This window comes from Erythrolamprus reginae, chromosome 6 (genome assembly GCF_031021105.1).
Source record: "Erythrolamprus reginae isolate rEryReg1 chromosome 6, rEryReg1.hap1, whole genome shotgun sequence".
NCBI lineage: Eukaryota > Metazoa > Chordata > Lepidosauria > Squamata > Dipsadidae > Erythrolamprus > Erythrolamprus reginae.
The window spans coordinates 78,606,157-78,634,074 of record NC_091955.1 but is presented as its reverse complement, the minus strand read 5'-3'; the positions used below and the strand labels follow the sequence as shown (position 1 = coordinate 78,634,074).

The window sequence follows — 27,918 nt, the reverse complement described above, 5'->3', positions numbered from 1 at the left end:
GTAGAGGTACCACTGTATTGCATGCGTGCGCACATGTGCTCCCAATAGCGAACCGGTAGCGAAGGTAATTGAAACCCACTACTGGAAGGAATATATTTGAATGGAAGGAATCAAGAGAAGGGATTTGCAATGCAGAGCTGAGTCGATGAGATTTCAAGATTCATGACAATTCAATGATCCTCCTTCAGGCACATTTTTTAAAAAAAAATAATTCTAGCAATCCAGTGCATTATTCATAAAGACAAATGCCTCTAGAGAACCATCAAGCCATCCTAAAGCAGCTATTTTTACCAACAACAAAAAAAGCTGCTATTTTTACCAGAAACTGCAACCTCTACCACCCAAAGCGTTTCCACGCACAGTTTTTGAAGAATATAAAATGTCAAACAACAAAATAACTTTATTGACCCTGTCTGGTATTTGATTGCCCTCTTCTTTACTGAGAAAATTGTGTGTTTCTGCAAACCGGCTACCTTGGGAAAAATGTGTTTACTAAATAAGGAACTCCTACCTCTAAATATTTAAATTCTTTCTTTCTTCCTTTAATTCTTTCTCCTTAATTTTAGAAATTTATTTTTCCCCTTAGTTCTAAAATTGTTCTTCTAAGGGATTTCTTTTTTTAGGCGGAACGCAGATGATGTTTAAAGAGAAGCCTGAAAGGCTGTTAATGTGCAATTGTATGTATGCACACAATTATTGTATCCCATTTATATCTGCTTCAGACAGGCATTCTGTGTGGGTTCTTTTGCAAATGACACAACACCCACACAGAGGACTGATGATTAACCTCCAGATTGGGTGAAGTCTATTACTTAAATAGTAAATTAGCATTTTCTTAGAAAATGAACACTAGCAAGTTTGTAATTAACCTTGCGCGCCTTTATTTTCCATAGTTCCTATGTACAACTGATTTAAACCTATTTTAGTATGATTTCTCTCCTTATTTTCTTAAATCTTCCTTTTTGTTCTATTACGCTTCAATTTATTTTGTTAGTAAACATAATAACATATTCGATATATTATAATTTGCTATATTGTCTCTATTTCTACACTACCTGTACTTATTTTGTAAATCTATTTCTTAAGGTGATGTAGGAGATGACCAGGCTGAGCCCGAGGGCAGGGTCAAATGCATCATAAGCCTGGAATCCCTATACCAGTGTTTCCCAACCTTAGCAACTTGAAGATATTTGGACTTCAACTCCCAGAATGCTGGCTGGGGAATTCTGGGAGTTGAAGTCCAGATATCTTCAAGTTGCCAAGGTTGGGAAACACTGCCAAAAGAAAGCTAGGTCCATCCTCCTTGAAGTCCATTTTATCTGGTGCCAATTTATCTTGACTGTTAGTAGATCAGATTCTTGTGTATAGAACAGTGATGGCAAACCTCTCAGAGGTGCCACAGATGGCACATAGAATAGAATTCTTTATTGGCCAAGTGTGATTGGACACACAAGGAATTTGTCTTGGTGCATGTGCTCTCAGTGTACATAAAAGAAAATACAGATTTATCAAGAATCATGTGGTACAACACTTAGTGATTGTCCTAGGGGTCAAATAAGCAATGAAGAAACAATATTAATAAAAATCTTAGGATACAAGCAACAAGTTATAGTCATACAGTGCTAAGTGGGAGGAAAAGGGTGATAGGAAAGATGAGAAAAAAGTAGTAGAGATAGAAGTGCAGACTTAGTAAATAGTTTGACAGTGTTGAGGGAATTATTTGTTTAGCAGAGTGATGGCGTTTGGGAATAAGCTGTTCCTGTCTCTAGTTGTCTTGGTGTGAAGTGCTCTACAGCAACATTTGGAGGGTAGGAGTTGAAACAGTTTATGTCCAGGATTCAAGGGTCAGTAAATATTTTCACCGCCCTCTTTTTGACTCGTATAGTATACAGGTCCCTAATGGAAGGCAGTTATTTATTTATTTATGTGGGGGCAATCCTAATCTCCAGGGGGAGTTGATTCCAGAGGGTCGGGGCCACCACAGAGAAGGCTCTTCCCCTGGGTCCCACCAGGCATTGTTTCGTCGACGGGACCTGGAGAAGGCCAACTCTGTGGGACCTAACCTGTCGCTGGGATTCATACGGCAGAAGGTGGTCTCGGATATATTCTGGTCCGATGCCATGAAGGGCTTTATAGGTCATAACCAACACTTTGAATTGTGACCGAAAACTGATCGGCAACCAATGCAGACTGCGGAGTGTTGGTGTGACATGGGCATACCTAGGGAAGCCCATGATAGCTCTTGCAGATGCATTCTGCACAATCTGAAGTGTCCAAACACTCTTCAAAGGTAGTCTCATGTAGAATTATTATTATTATTATTATTATTATTATTATTATTATTACTACTACTACTACTACTACTACTACTACTACTACTACTACTAGTCCAAACTGGTCCAAACTGGCAGCAACCCACCACTGTTTCTTGTGTCTGACCAGTATTTCTATACTCCTGTTTTATACTTCCATGTTCCAGATTTGTGTTCTTTCCATTTGCTTTACAAGTCTAGATGTCTCCAGCCTTTCTATCCTTAAAAGTTTTGCTTTTCTGACAGCCACTGCTGGAAGCAATTTATGAAGCCACTGAAATATCTGTGTTTTAAGTTTTTATTTCTCCTAATGTGGTTATTGTTTTCCCGTTTTATTGCCTTGACCATCAGTGCTTTCAACCCTCTTATAAAATTGCCTTAAATCACTAGTCGATTGAGTCATCCAAAAAATTGAATAAAAACAAACATCTGGGATGCCACATGTTGTTGTATCCATACATGGCTTTGGCGCATAGTTAGATAATTGGCTTTATGACTTGTTTTTCTTTCAAAGAATGACACTTATGGTGTAGTGGGCTGACACATGGTAACAATGCAAATTGTCTCCATTTTCATCAATTCCATTTTTCCTACCGGAGTTCGGTTTAGGTTTGGCTTCAGGCTTGAGAGGATAAATTGCACTGTGGAAGATTGGCAAGGAGTTAATGTTGTAGCCCCTTATTCCCTTTGCACATAAAAAGAAATACCTGTGCAGAAAGGATTAAAGAGTTTCTTACCAGGGATTTGCACGATTGCACGATTTTTATTGTCGCTGGTGTTTACTTCTTATCTGTATTCTCCTTGTAGCCATTAAGATAAAAAGCCAACACTAGCTCACTGATCTGCCAAGGGGAGGAAGAAGAATGGCTGCATAAGAGTAATGTTCTCATAAACAAAGGGTTACTTTCCAGGGCATTGGTCAGATATGTCATCAGGTGCTGTTCTGCTAGAGACTTTATCTTCCCTAAAAATATTCCACTGTCCAAGTTATGATACTGTCCCTGATAAGGTGTACTCCCAGGTCATCTGCAGTTGTTTGGATTATAGGTGTCTTTAGCAAAGGATAAAATGGTGGCAAAGATCCCCAGTGAGCTTTGAACCTTGGTGTACTTCCAAAGTTCCAATAGAGTGTTAAGCAGCCTTCAATCTGCTGCCACGCTTTGGGTTACTGACATGCAGAAGGGACAGGGAATAGTAGGTCATTATCCTTTAATTTTCTTAATACAGTGGTACCTCAGTTTTCGAACGATTCTCAGTTCGAACAAATCGGTATTCGACCAGGAAATTCGAGAAACTTTTGCCCTGAAATCCAAATAAACATTTAGAACTCGAACACCCAAGAGAGCTGAAGACAGAAGCCGGCAAGCTAGAGGGAAAGACAACTGAGGAGGGGAATTTATCTTAAATTGCTTTGGTTCTCGACCAAATCGGTTCTCGACCACACTTCCAGAACGAATTGTGGTCGAGAACCGAGGTACCACTGTATTTATACATCAAGACAAATTCCTTGTGTGTCCAATCGCACTTGGCCAATAAAGAATTCTATTCTATTAACTATTCCAGTGATGGTGAACCTATGCCACAGGTGGCACGTGGAGCCATATTTGCTGGCACGTGAGCTGTTGCCCTAGCTTAGTTCCAACGTGGGTATGTGTGCTGGCCAGCTGATTTTGGCTCGCAGAGGCTCTGGGAGGGTGATTTTTGGCTTCCAGAGAGCCTCCTGGGGGACAGGGAGGGCATTTTTACCCTTTCCTGGCTCCAGGGAAGCCTTTGGAGCCTGGGGAGGGCAAAGCATGAGCCTACTGGGTCCACCAGAAGTTGGGGAACAGGCCATTTCTGGCCTCCAAAGGGCCTCCAGGTGGGAGCTGTTTTTGCCCTCTCCAGGCATTGAATTATGGATGTGGGCACTCACGCATGAGCAACAGCGTGAGTGCACGCTCTTTCGGCACCCGAGGGGAAAAAGGGTTGCCATCACTGAACTATTCTATTCTATTCTATTCTATTCTATTCTATTCTACTCTACTCTACACTCTACTCTACTCTATTCTAAAATCCTCATTTCACATAGCCTTCAAATCCAATACTATTAGTCCCAACTTCAATTGTGCCTAGATATCATTGCAGAATAAAGGATTAATGAGTGAATTATCTTGCTCTGTGAATGAGCTTGGTGGTTGAACCCTGATGGGCTCAACATTGAAAAGAGCAGTTGGCCAAAGAATATTAGGTGTTTGAGAGTCTCTTCTAGCACATTACGATGCGATGCCTTCAGGGCATTGTGAGGGATCAAATAAAAGTAACAGCTATCTGAGATATAACTATGGGAAACATTTAAACAGGAGAGGCTGAAGATAGATTTAAGACTTGCCTTCAGATTTCTTAGTGTGAAACCTGGTCATTTATTTATCTTACTAAAAATGTCTAGATCATACCTAAATTAACAAATGTAGCTATGAAAAAAAAGTTTCCAAGTAATTTTATCCATACAAAATAATATACAAAACTATACCAATCTGTGAATACAGCTCATCTGTCTGAAAGCCACACCACATTTCGGACATAAACATTTTAGAAAATGTCCATAGATACTTTACTAGAAGAGCCCTCCACTCCTCCATTTGCAACAGAATACCCTACACAACTAGACTTACTATCCTAGGTTTAGAAAGCCTAGAACTATTTCGCCTTAAACACAACCTAAGCCTAGCCCATATAATCATCTGCTACAATGTCCTTCCTATCAACGACTACTTCAGCTTCAATCCACAACAACACACGAGCACACAACAGATACAAACTTCAAGTAAACCACTGCAAACTCGACTGCAGGAAATACGACTTTAGTAACTGAGTACTTGATGCATGGAACTCGCTACCAGACTCTGTAGTATCATCACCTAACCTCCAAAACTTTACCCTTAGACTATCCCCAGTTGACCTCTCCCGATTCTTAAGAGGTCAGTAAGGGGCATGCACAAGTGCATCAGCTTGCCTTCTGTTCCCCTGTCCTAATGTTTCTCTCTTACTTGTATCATGTATATAAACATTGTTATATCTTTGTATACTACCAATACGTACTTGACAAAATAAATAAATAAATAAAACAAATTTCTCCATTTCTAGATGTTATTCTGACATTGTTGGATTGAACAATTTAGGTTGTTAATAGAGAGCTTGATTTTTTTTTCTCCCTAATTATGTTCCAGGAAAGTTGGAGATTATAATACTGACCTATAATTTCCATAATAATTTGAAGAACTGAAAATGCAAATGGCATCTGTAAATTCTAATCCCTTCTGGTTATTTCTCTTCTCTCACACATTTTTCAACAAGTTATATAGCTTTCAAGCAAAAGAAGGCTGGGGAACATGGCACTAAATTTGGGGATCTATTCCACATGTTAACATACATTTGCCCCTATTTTAATATTTCTAGTCTTCCTTCCTTCCTTCCTTCCTTCCTAACTTACTTACTTACTTACTTACTTACTTACTTACTTACTTACTTACTTACTTACTTACTTACTTATTGGATTTGTATGCTGCTTCTCTCTGAGGACTTGGGGCGGCTCACAACATAGCAAACAATATACAATGTACAAATCTAAAAAGCCAATTAATTTTACTAGAAAAAATTTAAAACTCTTCTAACATTTAAAATCATTTATTCCCATTCACATTACAAAACATACTACATTTGTCTGCCAGGGGGCAAGGGCCTAATGGCCCCAAACCTGGCAGCACAGATAGGCCTTTAAGCTTTTAAAACTGTTAATTTTTCTACATAAACTTGGAAACAAGTTACAGTACTGAAGTTATATGCCAATGATTATCCTTGACACTTGAGTGCCACCTAAAGGGACGGAAATGATACTGTCACCAAGGAGGAACGAGATAACTTTCACTGGCGTAAGTAAAATAACTAAAAGAGAAACTGTTTCTAGATTAGGAGTTGCAAAGAATACATTTACCCTAATTGAATTTGCCATGAGCAATCTTTTGGGATCAAATCATTTTTTTTAAAAAAACCCTTAATTCTATTTTTAACAAAGAGAGTTTGTAGGTAGGAAAACTACCCCAAGGTATTTTTTCTTTCCATTTTTTCCTTTTATCAATCATATTATCCCTAACTGGCAGCTTACATTTCTGTTGTCATGAACTTACACATTAATGGGAATCCAAACAAGCATTTTTCACCAATTATGTCACCACCATATGGTATGACTTGGGTAAAATTCACTTTGTCCTCCCTGTTCAATCCAATGTAAATTAAAAAAACAAAAGGAGCATTTTTATGATTACCAGCATGGAGATAAACTAGGCCTTCAGTCAGAATAAAGTGGTGGTTTCTCCTCTTAGATGACACAATATTTAAACCATATTTATCACAATTTTAGATGATAGATAGATAGATAGATAGATAGATAGATAGATAGATAGATAGGGATGGATAGATGGATAGATGGATAGATAGATAGATAGATAGATAGATAGATAGATAGATAGATAGATAGATAGATAGATAGATAGATAGATAGATAAAACAACAACACGAAGCTTGGAACTTCAGCCTGATGATGGTGAATGTGATTTCACCGAAACGTCGCATAGACATGCAAAATATTACACAGGGCAAAACCCGAACTCAGAACAATCTACACACACACACATATATAGATAGATAGATAGATAGATAGATAGATAGATAGATAGATAGATAGATAGATAGATAGATAGATAGATATAGATATAGATATAGATATAGATATAGATATAGATATAGATATAGATATAGATATAGATAGATAGATAGATAGATAGATAGATAGATAGATAGATAGATAGATAGGTAGAGGTAGAGATAGAGATATATAGATATAGAGATAGAGATAGAGATAGAGATAGAGATAGAGATAGAGATAGAGATAGAGATAGAGATAGAGATAGAGATAGATAGATAGATAGATAGATAGATAGATAGATAGATACAGAGAGAGAGAGAGAGAGAGAGAGAGAGAGCTTTAATTTGGCATGTGCACATTTTACACAAATCTTTAAAAAAATATGACTTGATACAATTTTCAATTCAAATATTTTTTTTAAAGAAGTAGATGAATGCAGTTACCAAAAGCATTTCCTCTACCCCCACCAACCCATTTTGAATAAATAGTTTTAATTCAAAGTTTTATGAAGGAGCCAAATTCTAGGGATATCTCATTACCAGGTGTCTCTCTTTCACTGTCCAAATGATGAGAAGCCTGACATATGATCACATTTCTACTTCCTGCAACAAGACTTTATTACCCGTCATTTTCTTCATTTCAAATGAAATTGAAATGCAAACACTGAGTGAAAGGAAAGGAAAATAATACAAATGAGAACAGAGAGGAGAAAAGGGGAAATACCTATTATTTCCTGATCAAAAGAGAGATCAGGGACGCAGGGAGAAAATTGAATGGTTTTACTATCTCGGAGGTTCTCTTTTCTCTCTCTCTCTCTCTCTTTCATGCATTTGAAATTTTGGAGAAAAAGTTCTAGGTACAAGATGACTTGCAGGTAAGAACAATTATTCCCAGAAAACATAGCCAGTTATCAAGCATCAATTTATCAGAATGTCATTATAGACAATAGCTTTAGAATATAGGTCGGCCTTTAATACCATCTTCCTGACGGATCATCCACAGACAGTAAGGGATGGGCCCTTGACATCTTCCATTCTGAAGCTCAACACAGGCTCCCCTAAGGGCTGCATGCTCAGCCCCTACCTGTTGTTCTGTTGGGCTCTCTGGTAGAATCCTCCCAAAAATTCACAGGTACAAATTTCAGACACACACACGTTTGAAAATTCAAAACAATGTTCTTTATACTGAAAATTCACTTAAACCAAGCCCTCTTTTGGGATAGCAAAGAGCACTCGTCTCCAAACAAACTGGTAATTTGTACAAGTCCCTTATCAATTCTGTGATACTTAGATTGCAGCTGTCAGGCAATTCACAGTCCTTCTTCTTTCACAAAGTGAAACACACTATGCTCTGGTTTAGTTTCAAAGCGGGGGGAAATCAGCACACAAAAGGTCAAAGTCAGTACAGCAGTCACGAAACACAACGATCAGATAATCCTCCACAATGGCCAAACCCACAGGCTGCTATTTATAGCAGCCTCACTAATTACCACAGCCCCACCCAACCACAGGTGGCCTCATTTTCTTTGATAATAATCTCTCAGTTGTTGTTGCCTATGCATCGCTCTCCGCATGCGTGGCTGTATCATTAACTCTTGTTCTGAATCCAAGGAGGAGCTAGATAATTGATCTCCTCCTGAGCTGTCTGCCACACTCTCCTCCTCCCTGTCACTCATGTCTTCTTGGTCAGAGGAGCCTTCATCAGCAGATTCCACCGGGGGGGGGCAAAACAGGCCTGCAGCATGTGGATGTCTCCCCCACATCCACAGTCCTTGGGGCAGGAGCAGGGCCAGAGCTAACCACAACACCCTGTATTCACTGTGTACACATGACTGCATATCTTAGAATCCATCCAACACCATCATAAAGTTTGCACATGACACAAAGGGGCTTATAACTGGAGGGGACAAATCAGCATATAGGGGCAAAGTCCAGTAGGTAGCCAACTGGTGTTCAAAAAACAACCTACATCTAAATGCAGTAGTACCTCTACTTATGAGCTTAATTCATTCCGTGACCAGGTTCTTAAGTAGAAAAGTTTGTAAGAAGAAGCAATTTTTCCCATAGGAATCAATGTAAAAGCAAATAATGCATGCAATTGGGGAAACCACAGGGAGAGTGGAGGCCCTGTTTCCTCCCAAGAGATTCCTAGAGAGGCCCCACAGAGGCTTCTCGCCACCTTTTCTGGCCCTGTTTTCTCCCAGGAGATTCCTAGAGAGGCCCCACAGAGGCTTCTCCCCACCTTTTCTGGCCCTGTTTTCTCCCAAGAGATTCCTAGAGAGGCCCCACAGAGGCTTCTCCCTGCCTTTTCTGGCCCTGTTTTCTCCCACGGAGGCTTCCCTCCACCTTTTCCAGCCCTGTTTCCTCCCAGGAGATTCCTAGAGAGGCCCCATGGAGGCTTCTCCCTGCCTTTTCCGGTTACAGTTTTGGAGGCTCGGGTTTGTAAGTGGAAAATAGTTCTTGAGAAGAGGCAAAAAAATCTTGAGCACCCGGTTCTTATCTAGAAAAGTTTGTAATTAGAGGCATTCGTAGGTAAAGGTACCACTGTACTAGCAAGTCAAAGGAGATGGTGCTGGATTTCTGGAAGTCCAGAGGGCAATCTGCTCCACTATATATATCAAAGGAGGCCATGTGGAGAGGGTTCTTTTAAATTCTTGGGAGTGCTCATTTGTCAAGATCTCACCTGGAAAAATAAGGCTCAACACCAGTAGTGGGCTGCACCCAGTACGAGCCGCACTGTAGCGTGTTAGCAAAAATTGAGATGTGCACGCAGCTAAGTGTCCCCAATAGGCAAACGCGCACCACTGCACATGATTCTGTTCCTGTGCATTTGCCACGAACAAACTTTCACATGAGTATGCTCACATGCATCAAATTTCATCAATTTCCTTTTCCTTTTTGCTTTTGCGCGTGCGCAGAAGCAAGGAAATGGTCTAAAATCAGTGAAATCTCATGCATGGGAGCATCCTCACACGAGATTTCCCTTGCGGTGCATGCACAGAAGCCCAATCTCATGCCACCGGGCGCGCATTCCTTAGAATCCTGCAGACAAATCAGGTGGAACAACGGTTGATGTCTTCCTTCTATCAGTCCACGATAGAAAGTGTCCTCGCATACTGTATAACAGTACGGTGTGCTGGTTTAACAGCTGCGGAGAGGAAGGCACTACAGAGAGAGATCAATTTGGCACAAGAAACCATGGGTGGCCTCTAACATCCCTGGATGACATTGCCAGCTCTCGCTGTTTCAACAGAGTAAGGAAGATGCTTAGAGATCATTCAAACTTTGGCCAGTGTCTCTTTTTGCTTTTATCATTGGGCAGAAGACTTTGAAATACAGCCAGCCAGACAAATAGGTTTAAAAACAACCGCAACAGCACACGAGCACACAACAGATACAAACTTAATGTAAACTGCTGCAAACTTGACTTGCAGGAAAGACGACTTCAGTAACCGAGCAGTTGAAGCATGGAATTCATTACCAGACTCTGTAGTATCATCACCTAACCCCCAAAACTTTACCCTTAGACTTTCCACTATTGACCTATCACAATTCCTAAGAGGTCAGTAAGGGATGGGCATAAGTGCACCAGCATTTATTTAATTTATTTTATTTATTTATTAGATTTGTATGCCGCCCCTCTCCGTAGACTCAGGGCAGCTCGGAGCATGCCTTCCGTCCCCTATACTTACTGTTTCTCTGTTTTTACCTATTGCATGTTTTTGAATATTAAGACATTTACTTGTACCTTGTATATTATATGACAAAACAAACAAACAAACAAACAAATAAATAAATAAAATAAACTTCTACCCATGGGCTGTCACACCCCTAAACACAATCACAATCACAATCACACCACATACATACAGAAATATAACACTTAGATTTATACACTGCTTCACAGTGCTTTATAGATCTCTCCAAGCTGTTTACAAAGTCAGCATATTGCCCCTAACAATCTGGGTCCTCATTTTAGCCACCTCCGAAGGATGGAAGACTGAGTCAACCTTGAGCCAGTGGTGAGATTTGATCTGTCAAACTGCTGGCAGCCTGTGATCAGCAGAAATAACCTGCAGTACTGCACTCTAACCACTGCGCCCCCATGGCTCTTATGACAGCCAAACAACAGTATTAGCCTTAGAATTCATCCCTAAATTTAGCTATTTGCTGCTGTTGTTGGATTTATGTGCTGAATTAATAAAAGGCTTATAGTGCCATCATTGGCAACTCCAAGTGAGGTTGGGAAATTGAGCCCATGGAGAACATCTCCCAGCCAACAATGAAGTCAAATGCTGCTAAACTATAGCTTAGCACAGTTATCAGCTCAAACCCCATAACTCGCGCATCATGGTTTGTGCCTCAGCATCATCTATGAATGCAGCCATTGAGTTCTGCTCATCAAATAACAGTTAATAGAAACTACACTTTAGAATATAAATGAGGCAGACAGACAAAAAAATAGTGAATCCAGCAAGTGCAGATCTTGTTGTGCTAGAATCAGATCAGTGAAGCTTTCTTACATTCTCCCACATAGCCTCATCTTAAATTGCAAGACAGTTGAAAAAGACACTGGTTTTAAAAATACAGAGAATTTACCCAAATGCATTTTAAAGAGCAATTTGTATTGCCTCGGATTAAGGAAACAATGCAGAACCAAGCTGAAAAATCTATAGAGGACCCTTACTGTAGCAGGTGAGCCTGGCTGGCCTCCTTTTGTTTCTCAGGTACTTCATAATGAGGGGACGTCTTTCCCAAACCACTGTCACTCAACATGCGCTTTCGGATAGCAGGATTCCACCGATCGGACATTCTGGCAAAAGAAACATTTTCAAATAGGAAACATGATTGCTTCCAAAACCAAACTTCTTTTTCAGGGTTTTCTTGTTGTTGTTCGTTTGTTTCAGTGATGGCAAAACAATGGCACAGGTGCAAAAGGCAGTACACGAAGCCATATCTGCTGACACACAAGCTGTTAACCTAAATCAGTTCCAATGTGCATGTGTGTGCCAGCCAGCTAATTTTCCCCTTACCCGGAGGCTGTGGGAAAGCATGTTAAGCTTCTGGAGAGTCTCAGGTCTTGCCTCTGGAGCCTGGAGAGGGCAAAAAACAGGCCTACTGGGCCCATCAGAGTTTGGGAAATGGGCTGCCATCCCCAGGTATTAAATTATAGGTGTGGGCACTCGTGTATACACAATAGCACATACACATGCACTTTCGGCACCCGAGGAAAAAAAGGTTTGCCATCACTGGTTTATTGGGTTGGTTGGTTGCTTCAATCAACAATTCCCAACATTTCTTACCCTCTTCTACACTATCCTCTTGTTTGTTCTGCTTCTTGGAGTAATTTCATAAAATTGTATACAAATTGCAACACTAATGGTAGACTCCACAACTAACTTAGCGAGATGAAAAGTACATACAGCTATCTTATAAGGGACGATATCAAGGTTCCAGGTAACATCCAAATTTAAATCAGAGTCCAAGTCAAGACATCTTACGATCAAAGAATAAAGGTTGGCATTAAGACCATGGTGGGCAAGAGGGCTTCTTCCAACACAAAGATGCTGGGGGGAAAATCACCAAAAATTGCATCATCAGTGGGTTTTTACCAGTGTGACGCTCTGGGCCGCATTGGTAGGAACCCACCACTGAAATATAGATATGATGTAGGTGATGTAGTGACTTTTAGTTGCTTTGGGCCATACATCATAGCCAAGGATGATTTGAAGTTACAGCTCAAAGCACCTGAAAAACAGAATGATCAAATTGCTTAGAAAAAGAATATGTTTGAAAAGTAACCTCCATGGGAGATCCATCTTCAAGGATATGAAAAATTGAGTATGAAAAGTAAAAGGAAAGAACATAAAAAATAAAGAATCCCAAGAGCCAAGCTTACCCAGAAGCCTGCTCGACCACCAGATCAGGCATTCCTGGAGGTCTTCCTTCTGGTTGAGCTGCCCCCAATTCTGGATCCAGGATAAAAATCTCATCATGTGATATTTCTGTCACAAAGTGCAAATGTTCCTGCAACAGTGATATTAACATAAAAGATCTATTGTTTATTACAATCAACTGCACAATTCTATATATTTATCATATAGATGTTTACTGTATATATGTAGGAAACTTAATATTAATTTCTAAATCTGCCTTCCTCAAAATGGATTTAAGCAGAAAAAGCAACATTCATCCTTCTTGGTTTAAATCTTTGACCTTGGGTGCCTTGGGCCAATTTTTCATAAAGGGTTTAATTTCCATGGAAAAACATGTCTCTAAATTAAAATTAAAAGTCCAAATATAAGAACTGCAACCCCCATATTAGTACATTGTACGTAACCTACTTGGGTGTTGCCATACAGTAACTAACAATGTTAGTCTGCAAAATATAAAGACTGTATCTTTAAGGAAATATTACTGGTTGGCCAAAAGAGGGCGCCAACACCATTCTCTTTGGGGAGAGTTACTTTATTAGAGATATATTTCGCCTATGAGCTGTGTTCCAGCTGTGTGCATGGTTTGTAAACTATTAGAGTTATATTGTGATTCTGTATATTTGTAAATAATAATATTGTTGTATATACATTGATACTAAGTTTGAGTCATTGTCTGGCTAACCCACATTATCTACACTCAACAACTTTGCTTAATGTATGTTAAAAGTTTTGCACCGAGACATACTAACACCCCAGAATGCACCAGATATATTGGCTACTTATTCTGAAATCTGTAGTCCCAACACATTTGGGGGCATTTGCAGAAAGTTTTTCCAAAGGAAGGAACTGTGGGTCAAATGCCAATCATTTTCAGATGACAACCACAAGCAGGGTAGTTTATACAGGAAGATCCTTGGTAAATGGATTAGCTCCAGCAATTAGGTGATCATCATAAGAAATCCATCTGCTCAGTGGCTAGGATCAATCTGGATTTCTCAGGTTCATTTCCTGGAAAGTGCAATACTAATTTGCTAAAGTTATAGGTGTATTCATGCAAATTCTGCTGAATTCAGTGGGGATTACTTCCCAATAAACATGCCTAGAATTGTACCATGTAATTTCTTTTCAATTTCAATAGGTAGAAATAGCTATATAAGCTATATATTCTTAAATTGACCCAAAGGACTAACACAATTTTGGCTTCAGCTTTACAGCTGAACAGAAACAAAATGAATTAAACAAAAATCAATAAGAGCAAATCCAAGCCAAATGGCTTCCATATTTGTAAAACTTCTAGACAGTGTCCAAGAAACAAATAAATTGCTATGTTTTTGACAAATGCTGTCACTTTAATTTGATGTGTTTTTAAGCTTTGTGACTATTTTCTTTAGGCCCAACATTATCATAATTTCCAGAATCACCTTATCTCATAAACAGAGGATTAGGATTTTTGTGGAACTGTAGACACCAAGATAAACTCTAAGATTTTCTTTTTAATGTAGCTATTCCAAGCTCATGAAGATAAGGGCAGGGAGAAAAGAAGAATCTATGCTATTAAATATCAAACTGATTTAAGCAAAAAAAGCAAAAACTCATCCTTTTTGGTTTAAATCTTCTTTGACCTTGGGTGCCTTGGGCCAATTTTTTCATAAGGTGTTTAATTTACATGACAAAACACAGCTCTAAATTAAAATCACAGTAAGGACAATGCTGCAGAGTTTCTCAAATTTTATATTTATGCTCTTAACATTAATAATTAATAGAATAATAATTTTAAATATTTAATGTTTAAATATTGACTAATATTAATCATATTGTGGTGTTAATATGTTAGATTTAATTTTCAGATATTAGACTTATGTACTTGTGAATTTGTTTATTGTAAATCAATGCTATCATTTTAATTTATCGTTAAAGCAAAATAATCCATAAAGATGGGAAGCATTGCTTAAGAATCTGTTGCATTTCTACAATGTTATATGAAACATTCTTGCGCAGCTCCATTTTCGCTACCACTCTATAGAATGGCCCATATCAGTTAGAATCCATTACAGGAGCCAGAGTGACACCGTGGTTAAATTGCAGTTCTGCACAGTACTTCTGCTGACTAAGAGCTGACTGCAATTTAGCAGTTCGATTCTCACCAGGCTCAAGGTTGACTCAGCCTTACATCCTTCTGAGATGAGTAAAATGAAGACCCAAATTGTTGAGGACAATATGCTGGCTCTGTAAACCTCTTAAAGAGGGCTGTAAAGCACTGTGAAACAGTATATAATATAAGCAGTAATGGGCAGCCAAATATTTTACTGCCACACTGTGGGTGTGGTTTATTTTGTGGGTGTGGTTTGGTGGTCATGTGACTGGGTAAGAGTCACTTGTTAGCCATATGACCAGGTGGGAGTGGCTTGAACGATCATCATTGTTCAAGTGAACTGTTAAGTCCTCAACTTACCACCTCACCAGTATCTCTCTCTGGGGTGACAATTTGCTTTGTGTTTCCCCCTGCTCTCCTTCCTGGGTTGCCCCCTGCCTTAGGCTGAGTAGTTTGGCGAATGGGTGCTGATCAGCTGTTGAGAAAAGAGGGGGGAGGAAATGGCCCCCCTGCAACTCCTGCCAGTGCTGGTCTCCCTGCTGCTTTCCGAGGAGGAGGAGGAAGAAGATGGGAGTGGAGATAGTCAGCTGGAGCTGGGCACATAGTTCATTTCCACTGGTGGAACTATTCTACCCAGTCCTGCCTGCTGCCCATAAGTCTAATGCTATTGCTATATAGGAAAGACTTTGAGAGATGAAGGCACAGATGCTAATTATTAATGTGGAGCATCATAGCTGCATAATGAGGAGAGAAAGAAACTCAGAAACAACATAGGGCATAGAATCATAAGGCTGGAAGGGACCACAAAGGTCTTCTAGTCCACCCCTCTGCTCAAAGCAGGAGACCTTATATCAGTGGTTCTCAACCTTTCTAATGCCGTGACCCCTTAATACAATTTCTCATGTTGTGGTGACCCCCAACCATAAGTCTAGCACCAATTCTCCCAGCAGAGCTTTAAGCTGATTGGCAGGAAGGTCAGAGGGACACTCCCACTGTACAGGCGTGATTGGTTGGATTGTAAAAATATGTTCCAAGGTGCCAGAATACAAGCTTTTTATTTCCTAACACTATGGGAAATTTGTCTTTTCCCATGGTCTTACACGACCCCTGTGAAACGGTTGTTTGACTCCCAAAGGGGTCCCGACCCCCAGGTTGAGAACCACTGCCTTATATCACCCTAGTCAAATGGTTGTCCAGTCTATTGTCCCTAACTAGGAAGAGCTGAAATTTTGTGCTGAATGTAGACCTCACTTATTTTTCCTTTTCTAACTGAAAAAAAGAAGCTTGCTTTTTTTTGACAGGTTTAGGGGCCCTTGAGAATCTCTGGAGAGAAGAAATAGAGACAAGTATATAGTAGGAGGAGAGTCACATTTGACAAGACCCATATTTTCTTATTATAACGGTAAACCCAATTCTGTGCTATAAAAAAAGTAAAAGGAAAGCAACATCATCTCCGTACCTGAGATCTGTCGATGCGGTATAAGTGGTCAGAAGAAGTTGCTGCAAAAAACGAGGAGAGACTTGTGTGAAAGCCTGCATTTGATCCATCAGAAAGGGAAAAAATATCCAAACTACACAACTAAGCAATACCTCAATTGGGATCAATGAAACTGAGAAAAAAGAGCATGAAACTTTTCACTTCTTCAGACCTCTTCATTAAGCACGATGGCACAAAAAGGAAGGGAATGGGAAGAAATTAGAAATGCATTCCAAAATTAAATCAGATGTTACAACCATGAGGTTTTCTGGTCATACTAAAGCCTCAACATAAATTTGGTAGTGGTTGTTATTGTCAGTAGGAGACACTGGCTTCATGAAAGTATTTAGAAGTACAGTGGTACCTCTGCTTACAGACATAATTTATTCCGTGACCAGGTTCTTAAGTAGAAAAGTTTGTAAGAAAAAGCAATTTTTTTTCCATAGGAATCAATGTAAAAGCAAATAATGCGTGCCATTGGGGAAACCACAGGGAGGGTGGAAGCACTGTTTCCTCCCAGGAGATTTCTAGAGAGACACCACGGAGGCTTCTCCCCGCCTTTTCCGGCCTGTTTCCTCCCAGGAGATTCTTAGAGAGGCCCCACAGAGGCTTCTCCCCACCTGTTCTGGCCCTGTTTACTCAGTCTCTATAGATTTTATTCATGTAAAAAGCACATACAGTTTAATACAGTCCAATGACAGCCGTACCTTATGTTTATGGAACTAAGAATTTATCAGCTATAAACAATTAGAAATTTTCATTCTGTCAGAGTTTGTTGCATACATCAAATCCAGATAACTAATTCAGCTAGATTTATTAATTTCTTTATATACATAATAATATATATACAGTACAATACCACAAGTAGTTCTTCCAAATAAACACAAGGCAGGAGAGAGCACTTTGTTTCATTTCAGACTTCAGATCAGAAAGAGTAGTTTCGTTGACTTACTTACTATGCCTATTTATTGACTGACTTTGTTACCATGGCTCTCCCAATCATTAATATTCTAACAACTTCTATTATGAAACTAGCACCTATGGTTCTCCGGAACCCATGCTTGATAGGGCTGGGACTATTTTTTTAATTAAAACAAAACAAGACACCAACATACATATAAGAGAATGACAAACTTACAATAAAATATAGGAGCTATTGCCGCTCCACTCTTAACAGACGTTTCTGGAGAAAAACCTTTGCAAATGATATCATGCAAAGAAACATACACTTACATTTCCTACTATTTACAAATTTATAGCTATTTACTTCTGTATAATATATTTAGTTGTTTAGTTATTCCTTAATCTTCTGTTCAACCAATCATAGACCTTATCCCAAACTTTATAATATTCAGTTTCCTCTTGTCCCTTCAACCTCCTCGTCATCATATCCATCTCAGCACACTCAATGATTTTTTTTAATTATCTCTCTTCTTTTGAGATTTCTACATCCTTCCATCTTTGTGCGAAGACTATTCTTGTTGCCGTTAAGATATGTATGATCCAGTGTTGAATTTCTTTTTCTTTAAACAAAAAATCATTTTATTTTTATTATTCAGTGGATGCTTCTTCTGGAAGGGCAGCCAATCTCTTGGAATTGCTTCTAACTGAAGCTTATTCAAGCCACCTCTATATGGCAGCATCTATGAAAGCATTCCATGGAGCTATATTCCTATCAGTAAAATAAGTACCAATGTCAAGACTCCATCTTTCAAAGGTCTGCCTAAGTGATTTGGAATAAAAAACAGAAAATCCTAAATCACACTTGTGATATATGCTTGTGCTCAACTGTAGCAACACTATTGTAACACTAGATCTTTCTTTCCTTTATCCATTCTAAGGTCAATTTCCCACCAATATTATTTTTGGGTAGACAAAGAACCTTTATCTATCACCCTGCATTCCACTTTTGGTCCATATAAGGAGTGTTTTCTCTACTTTATTTATTTATTTTATTTATTTATTCATTTGTCCAATACACAATACATATGGAAGAGAATAGACATGAAGTAATATATATAAAGATAATATGTAAAAATAGAGGAGAAGATATATGAAAGGAAGAAAATATGTATGATATATGAGATAAAGGAAAGACAATTGGACAGGGGACGAAAGGCACACTAGTGCACTTATGTACACCCCTTACTGACCTCTTAGGAACCTGGAGAGGTCAATCGTGGATAGTCTAAGGGAGAAATGTTGAGGGTTAGGGGTTGACACTATTGAGTCCGGTAATGAGTTCCACGCTTCAACAACTCGATTGTTAAAGTCATATTTTTTACAGTCAAGTTTGGAGCAGTTAATATTAAGTTTGAATCTGTTGCGTGCTCTTGTGTTGTTGCGGTTGAAGCTGAAGTAGTCATTGACCGGTAGGACGTTGCAGCATATGATCTTGTGGGCAATAGTTAAATCGTGTTTTAGGCGCCATACTTCATGACCTTCCCAGAAATGCACTTTATGCCCAAAAACCAAATTGTAGGGTTCTTGTCTGAAAAGATGTACCGGTAACTGACAGATCTCCTGGGAATTCAATATTCAAAGGTAAAGAGAAAAAGAAGAGGTGCCCACTCTGCGCTCACAAATGAGCCAAATGACCATAGACGATTATTTCCCACTAACTGGGCAGGGAGGAAGCGTTTCTTTCTAGGAAATTACTGAGCCAAATGGAGTTGAGAAAATCACTGCCCCTGGCCATGTCATCCTTTGAGGTGCTCTAGATATCCACACTGAATGCTTTGTGCTGGGACAAAAGGAAGAAGACCACTTCCAAATTGGAACAACTAAAGACAACTCTAAATTGCCTCATCAAGTGTCTGCAGATAAGATTGAGACTACCTTATTTTTTGGAGTATAAAACGCACTGGAATGTAAGCAACACCTTAATTTTGGGGGAGGAAAATAGGGAAAAGAATCTGCTTACCAGATATTTATCTGGCTAACATCTTTAGTCTGGTCAGCTTCAGCACATTATTTTATACCCTGGTTAGGGCTTTAAAAAAAACGTTTTCAGAGAGAGTAACAATGAAAGAGCTTGCAAACCAGTAAGAGCTGGGAACATCATTAGCACCTGGTTAGAGCTGGCAAGAAACATTTGGAGCAAGTTAGACCAATGGAGAAAAAAACCTGCAAAGACTTAGAGCCATAGTTCCCTCTAAGCTGAGCAGTGAGCAATCGCTCACTTAAAAATCATCATCAGCTCAGAGTTTTCCAAACCTGCCCAGAAGCCGAGAGGGAAAGAGTGAGAGGGAAGGAAAGAGAGAGGAAGAGAGGAAGAGAGAGAAACAGATAGAAAAAAGAGAGGAAGGAAAAGAGAAAGAAAAAGAATGGGAGTAAGGAAGAGAGAAAGAAAACCAAAATCTAGTTTGAAACTAGCTCAACTATTTAAGTGGCATTTTGATATTGATAGAGTTGCCCTATTATGAGCTCACTGTTATAGACACACAGTACAGTATTTTATTTTGAAATTCTCTGAGGCAAAACAGGCTGGGTTTTTTATTTATTTATTTGTTTGTTTGTTTGTTTATTTTTTTATTTATTATTTCTGTGCCGCCCAGTCCCGAAGGGACTGCCGCTCAGACACTATACTTTTCCGCCCACCCACCCAAAAAATTAGAGGGAACACTGCTTAGAGCTTGGAAAAAATGCTTTGCAGAGAGTAACAATGAAAGAGCCTGCAAGGTAAGAACTGGGAAGATCGTTAGCAGCTAGTTAGGGCTGGAGGACGGGGGGGGAAGCTACATACAGAATATAAGATGCACCCAAATTATCAGCCTCTTTTAGGGAGGAAAAAGGTGTGTCTTATACTCTGAAAAATACGGTATGTCATGAGAACAGGTCCCCCAGAAATGCTTATTAAAAACATCTTTGTGCTGCAGCAAAGATGACATGAGGATGAATCCAATGTAGATACCTTCACCATGCTTATTATCAATCACGCATAGCCCCCTAATTTTAAGCAAATAACCATATGTAAAATCTTTAAGATCCTGTATCTAGTTGAAACTCTTAGCTTTGAAATAATATTCAGCAAATGCATGAGAGCAAATACTCCTAGACTTTATTTCTGGATAAGTACATACAGAAATGTACAATCAGACATTTTCTTGTAAGGTCATGGGAGTCAACTATGATTCATTCTTACCATCTAGGAAGCACCATCTAGGAGATAATCTCTGAACAGACAATACTCTTGGGAATGAGCCTTCCTGGTCCTGGATGGGACAGAAAGAAAATGCCATTTTCAACAGCAGTTTGGCAAAAGCAGCAGTGAATAGAACAATACCACAACACATATTGCAGCTCTTCCTACATTCTGTTATTAACCTTTCCAAAAAAAGATTGATAAGGACTCCTTTCTGAAATGCTGGAAATACATACAGTACCGAGCCAAGGGCAATAATAGTGTGACCCATAATAAGGCAGTTTTCAACATTACCCAGGAAAGAACTTTTTTTTTATCAGTTTATATATATTCAGTCAAGGGTGAGAAAAATGATAGACAGGCATCTCTGAATTCACTCAAGGTAGCTTCTGATAACCAGCTGCCCTTTGCAATCACTGACATCCAAGTATTGATTTGATTCCCCATTTGATTCGAGGCTGTAATGCAACTATACTCCGTTTTATCAGAAGGTAGAAATCTATCAAACATGCCATACCATGATGGATGACTGCTTGGTTACTTGGACAGCCTACTGTGTTTTCTATATCGCTAAGCAAGTAATAGCAAGTCCTGCCTCCTTTTTTTGAAAAAGGTTTCTTTAAAGCAAAGAAAAAAAAATACCGTGACTGATTTCACTATAAATTCACAAGAGAAGAATAGCAGAAGAGCTACAAAATGTCACTTTATGGCCAATGAGTCCTTTTAAAAATCTTTGTTTGCAATCATTCCATCACATATTCTCAGGATAACACTGTATAAATGTTTGATTTTATTTTTTATTTTATTTTTTAATTTCTTTATTGAGTTTTCACATATAGTTCAAATCACATATTATTCTGTTTTACAGATTATAAACCATCTCTATTAAAATTCTTATAATAGATTTTTACCTGTTACATTCCATTATATACATTATATTTCATACTTTTATATTCTAATACAGTAATACCTCATGATACGAACTTAATTGGTGCAAGGAGGAGGTTCGTAAGTCGAAAGGTTCGTAAGACGAAACATTGTTTCCCATAGGAAACAATGTAAAGTCAATTAATCCGTGCAACCAAAAAAAACACCGCAAAAAAAATGGTGTTCCGCGACTGCTGGGAAGCCGCGCGGCTGTTTTAAAAGGTGACAGCCGGCCTGGGGGGCTTCCCAGCAACCTCCTGAACCCCGAAGTTCGGCAAAAGTTTGGGGTTCGGGGTGGTGGTGGGAAGCCCCCCAGGCCGGCTGTGACCTTTTAAAACAGCCGCGCGGCCTCCCAGATGTCTCCCGAAGCCGAACACCAAAGCCGAACTTCCGCGTTCAGCTTTGGGAGACAGCTGGGAAGCGGCGCGGCTGTTTTAAAAGGTCACAGCCGGCCTGGGGGGCTTCCCAGCACCCCCCCGAACCCCGAACCCGGAAGTTCAGCACAAGTTCGGGGTTCGGGGGGTGCTGGGAAGCCCCCCAGGCTGGCTGTGACCTTTTAAAACAACCGCGCCGCTTCCCAGCTGTCTCCCGAAGCCGAACGCCAAAGCCGAACTTCCGCGTTCGGCTTCGGGAGACAGCTGGGAAGCGGCGCGGCTGTTTTAAAAGGTCACAGCCGGCCTGGGGGGCTTCCCAGCAACCTCCTGAACCGAACCCGGGGTTCAGAAAAATTTTGCCTCTTCTTACGAACGTTTTTCGAGTTACGAACTGGCGTTCGGGAGGCTTCTGGGAAGCCCCGCTGCCCGGCTGTCACCTTTTAAAACAGCCGCGCGGCTTCCCAGCAGTCTCTGAACGCCGGTTCGTAACTCGAAAAAAGTTCGTAAGAAGAGGCAAAAATTTTCTGAACCCCGGGTTCGTATCACGAGTTGTTCGTAAGACAAGGGGTTCATATCTTGAGGTATCACTGTATTTGTTATATTCAATAACTGGTAAATAAAACTTTTTACAAGGTAGCTGTAGATTGTTTCCATTGTACAGTTGCTTCTTATTATATTGTTTCTATATTCTCTTTTGAACCCATTTATGCCATTTTTGCCATGTTCGTTTTGATTCCGTGATTTTGTTTCCCTTGATTGAGTTAGTGAGTTCGTCCATCTCCACGCATGTATATATCTTATCTATAATTAATTCTTCTGTTGGGGTCTGGTCATTTTTCCAGAGTTGTGCTATTGCAATTCTCGTTGTGGTGTTTATGTGTGTTGTAAGAAGCATCGTTTGTTTTGAGTAGTGTTTTCTCCAAACTCCTAATAGCATAGCTTTTGGAGTGAATTCTATTTCCTCTTTCGTAATCTCTGAAAGCCAGGTATGAGTTATTTTCCAGATTTTTTGTATCATAGGACATGACCATCACATATGGAAAAAAGTGCCTCTTTCGTTTTTTCACTTCCAACATGTGTCTAATAATGTTGGGTATATCTTTGCTAACCTAGCTGGGGGAATATACCATCTGTAAAAAAGTTTATAATAATTTTCCTTATATGCTGCCAAAAGAGTTATTTTGGATATTGTAGTCCATGTTTTTTCCCAGTCTGCTATGTGTATCTCATGTTGCAAGTTTCTTTCCCATGCTGTCATAGGTGTTTTAGTTGTCTCTTTTATTCTATAAATGCCCTGAGAAACTTATACAAAAGACAGAGCATTAGTCTACATGACATAGTGTTTGCAGTTCATTATAAATTCCAACTCAGTTAATAGCAGCAAGTTGGATGGGCAGAAAGGACCATGGCCAGAAATATGCAGCTGAATAGCAAACACCATAAGGACTGTGATAAGACTCCATAAATGACTATGTCCCTGACTATTCTTGATATACCGCAAACTATTATTTTTTTTCTTCACTCAATTTCAGAGCCAACCTACAACGTTAGTTAGCTTAAATTCTTCATCTGAAATTTCAGAGAACCACACTGATGCTCATTACCTTGGCATGTAGGTCTTTAATAGCTTTGTCCCAAGAGAAAGACTAAGATTACTTTTCTTAGCTTCTACCTCTGAGCTTGATTCATGATATCCAATAAAATTTCTTTTATTACACCAGATAGAATGTAATTTATGCTTCAGGTACCAATTACAGAGATTTAAAGATACTAGTTTCAGAAACAACAACAAAATATTTATGTTTCTTTGGTAGGAACCATTCCTATTGTAAAATTCTATCTTCCTTTGTCATACAGAATCTACCAAAGATATGAAATTATAGAATTGCAGAAGGGGCAGGTAAACAATCAGGTTTAACCCCTGCTCGGTGCAGGAATCCAAATTAAAACATTTAAAGAGGGCTGCCCAGCCATTGCTTGAAAATATACAGGTAGTCCTCAACTTGCAACCACAATTGAGCCGCAAATTACTGTTATTGAGACATTTGTTAAATGAATTTTGCCTCCGTTGTTAAGTGAGTCACTGAAGGTGATAAGTTAGTAACCCAGTTGTTAAGTAAACCCAAGGTGATAAGTTAGTAACCCAGTTGTTAAGCTTCCTCATCAACTTTGCTTGTCATGTGGTCGCAAAAGGTGATGATCACATGATCTTGGGACACAGATATGGACATAAATATGAATCAGATGTCAAGCATCTGAATTTCGATCACATGATCATGTGGATGATGGAAAGATTGTAAGTATAAAAAATGGTCATAAGTGACTTTTTCAGTGCCGTTGTAACTTTGAATGGACTGTTGTGAGTGAGTTGTAACTTTGAATGAACTGTTGTGAGTGAGTTGAGGACTACCTGTAAAGTGAAATAGATGTCATATCCAGTTTGGTAATTAGTGTAACCAACACAACTCTCTGCCTTAATATTAAACTTCTCTTAATATTCAAGTACAGGGGTCTCCATCCTTGGCAACTTTAAGACTTGTGTACTTCAACTCCAGAATTCCTCAGCCAGCATAGGAATTCTGGGAGTTGAAGTCCACAAGTCTTAAAAGTTGCCATGGTTGGAGAAATCTGTTCCAATAGGATTATCATGTGTGTCTTCCATTCTAGAATGAGGAAAAAATAGACAACCCCTCTTAGAAATGTGAAAGTGCCATCACATCCCTTCTCCATTGTCGTTTCTGAATCTCTCTAATTCTTTCAGAGTCTCCTTTTCATACTGAGTTTCCAGACATCTTAACACTTTATTTCCCTGAGATTAACCTTAGCAGAACACCTAGGGGCAAGGAATTCCAGAGAAACATCCCCAAATGAAAAGTCAAAAATATGAATTGCATGCAAAAGGCTGAAGGGCCTACTTTCAGATCTAGCAAAGGCATTCACTATAGGAGGAGTGGCATGCTGGTCAAACATCATTAAAAGGGTGATGTTTCTCTATGTCATAGATAAGTATGTAAGTGGATATATACATAATGGTTATACTTTGAGAGCTGAATGCAAAGCCATTTCCTTTTAATGTAGTGTACAAATGACTAGTGTATATTTAAAGTGACAATAAAGATTCTGTTCTGTTGTGTTCTGTTTCTATTCTATTTTTCTATTCTATTCTATTCTATTCCATTCCTTTTCCTTTTCCTTTTCCTATTCTATTCTTTCCTACTCCTATTCTACTCTATTCCTACTCCTACTCTATTCTTTTCCTACTCCTACTCTACTCCTATTCCTACTCCTATTCTTTTCCTACTCTTACTCCCACTCCCATTTTTAAAACTGCATTATAAACCAGTATTCCCCAAGTTTGTATGTGTTGTGTTCAGATGTGCAAACATCTGGGGTGTGAATCCCGAGAGTTGTTGCCCAAGCACATCTGGAAATGACCATATTGCAGCAAGTTGTTGCAAAATTTTGACACATTTATTTTGTAGACTAAAAACACTCTAGTGAGATGCTGAACAATTTCAGATATTATTGATTTTTGGAGGGTATACTGCTATAAAAAGATTGGAGAAAGCTGTCATTCAAAACGGGAGTTCTTATTTTATTGAATATGTTCTACCAAAGTAAGGAGAAATATACTTTTTATAAGAACATAGGGGCTCTCTTCTTTGTTAGACTGTCTCAGATTCACCTGCAGGATTGAATCTATGTGTATTTGAAAATGCAGAGCATGATGTGGACAGAAAGTTCATGAAAAGGTAATAAGAGAACTGCTCTTTAGACCAAATCAGATAAAAATGCAACTCAGAACATTAGTTGAAATAATATCTAACATGCCTGCTGTGCAGACAATGTTCAAAAAAATAATCATTTAAATTTTGAATGCAAACTAAAACTACTCACAGTCACTCATGCCCTCATCACCTCGAGGTTCGACTACTGTAATGCTCTCTACATGGGGCTACCTTTGAAAAGTGTTCGGAAACTTCAGATCGTGCAGAATGCAGTTGCGAGAGCAGTCATGGGCTTACCTAGGTATGCCCATGTTTCTCCATCACTCCGCAGTCTGCATTGGCTGCCGATCAATTTCCGGTCACAATTCAAAGTGTTGGTTATGACCTTTAAAGCCCTTCATGGCACTGGACCAGAATATCTCCGAGACCGCCTACTGCCGCACGAATCCCAGCGACCGATTAGGTCCCACAGAGTGGGCCTTCTCCGGGTCCCGTCAACTAAACAATGTCGGTTGGCGGGCCCCAGGGGAAGAGCCTTCTCTGTGGCGGCACCGGCCCTATGGAACCAACTCCCCCCGGAGATTAGGATTGCCCCTACTCTTCCTGCCTTCCGTAAACTCCTTAAAACCCACCTTTGTCGTCAGGCATGGGGGAATTGAAACATCTCCCCCTGGGCATGTTTAATTTATATATGGTATGCGTGTGTGTATGTCTGTTAGTATATGGGGTCTTTTAAATCTTTAAACATTTTAAAAGCTGTTGGATTATTTATGATTTGTTGTTACATGTTGTGAGCCGCCCCGAGTCTTCGGAGAGGGGCGGCATACAAATCGAATAAATAATAATAATAATACTGTGGGGCATCTTATGCACTGATCAGGAAATATTATACAACAAATATTTGATATTATTTTACATTGTGCTTAGTCACAAACTTGACAAATTAATTCCTCATCCATAATAGCAACCTTCTCCAAGACCAAGAATCTTGGTCACTTGATAACGTGATGCTACATTTGTTTTAAGAAAATCAGAATAAATAATTATGGTAATTAGGTCAGGGCAAAGGGTTAGGTCACATATTTTGAAGGAAAAGCATCAAGAAAGGTTGTGTATTTTGAATAACATGCACTGTTCCCCATGAGGCTCCCTGTTCGGAAAACTGAAAATAGTGGTTTTATTTACAAAGAATATATACTGACAGATGCAGTACTTTAGTCAGATCTCAAACAAACAGCAATTACAGCACAGAAGCACAGAGAGAGAGATGCTTCAACAGGGCCTCTTCTTATATTATCTTATTGTTTGTATGTACACTGAGAGCTTATGAACCAGAGACAAATTCCTTGTGCGTCCAATCACACATGGCCAATAAAGCTATTTTATTTTATTTTATTTCTGTTCTGTTCTATTCTGGATTGTTTATGATGAAATCCTGCAAAGTGTCTTCAAGGTAAAATATATTATTCAAAATATCTGAAGTTTTTAGGCAATTAACCTGAACAAGTCTTCCCTCCCCCTCCCTTTCTTTTTTCTCTAAAAGGAACAAAATAAAATTTACCTGGTAGTGTACTCTCTGCGTTGTTGAAGATACAGACTGCAAATCCTATGGCAAGAAAATTCCAATGTAAACAATGATTAACTAAGGCTCATTTCATCCTCCTCCCTATCCAAAACTAAATTATTCATCTTTTTTTTCCTGGCCCTTACAATAATACAAAAATAATGATAATGCAAAATAATCACATGAGAGAGGAAATTGAGGAAGAATAGGAGGTAATCCCTCGAATAAGCTTTAAGAAAGCCAAAATAAAACTGAAATTAATATTATTCAAGGTTGTTGCTGCCAAATGATGGTTTACAGATAATTTAGTCGAAAATAGAAACATAGAAACATAGAAGTCTGATGGCAGAAAAAGACCTCATGGTCCATCTAGTCTGCCCTTATACTATTTTCTGTATTTTATCTTAGGATGGATATATGTTTATCCCAGGCATGTTTAAATTCAGTTACTGTGGATTTATCTACCACGTCTGCTGGAAGTTTGTTCCAAGGATCTACTACTCTTTCAGTAAAATAATATTTTCTCATGTTGCTTTTGATCTTTTCCCCAACTAACTTCAGATTGTGTCCTCTTGTTCTTGTGTTCACTTTCCTATTAAAAACACATCCCTCCTGGACCTTATTTAACCCTTTAATATATTTAAATGTTTCGATCATGTCCCCCCTTTTCCTTCTGTCCTCCAA

At 39.1% G+C, this 27,918-nt stretch overlaps 1 protein-coding gene across 1 annotated transcript in view; it reads right to left on the bottom strand.

The window, feature by feature from the left end:
- DGKI (diacylglycerol kinase iota) overlaps window positions 1–27,918 on the bottom strand; it is a 167,065-nt gene that overhangs the window by 48,922 nt on the left and 90,225 nt on the right. The window contains exons 22-26 of the mRNA XM_070754972.1: window positions 27,232–27,276; window positions 20,642–20,711; window positions 16,480–16,520; window positions 12,892–13,019; window positions 11,680–11,805 (exon numbers count right to left, since the gene is read on the bottom strand). Of these exons, the coding sequence (XP_070611073.1) occupies window positions 11,680–11,805; window positions 12,892–13,019; window positions 16,480–16,520; window positions 20,642–20,711; window positions 27,232–27,276 (410 nt within the window). The remainder of the gene's footprint in view (window positions 1–11,679; window positions 11,806–12,891; window positions 13,020–16,479; window positions 16,521–20,641; window positions 20,712–27,231; window positions 27,277–27,918) is intronic.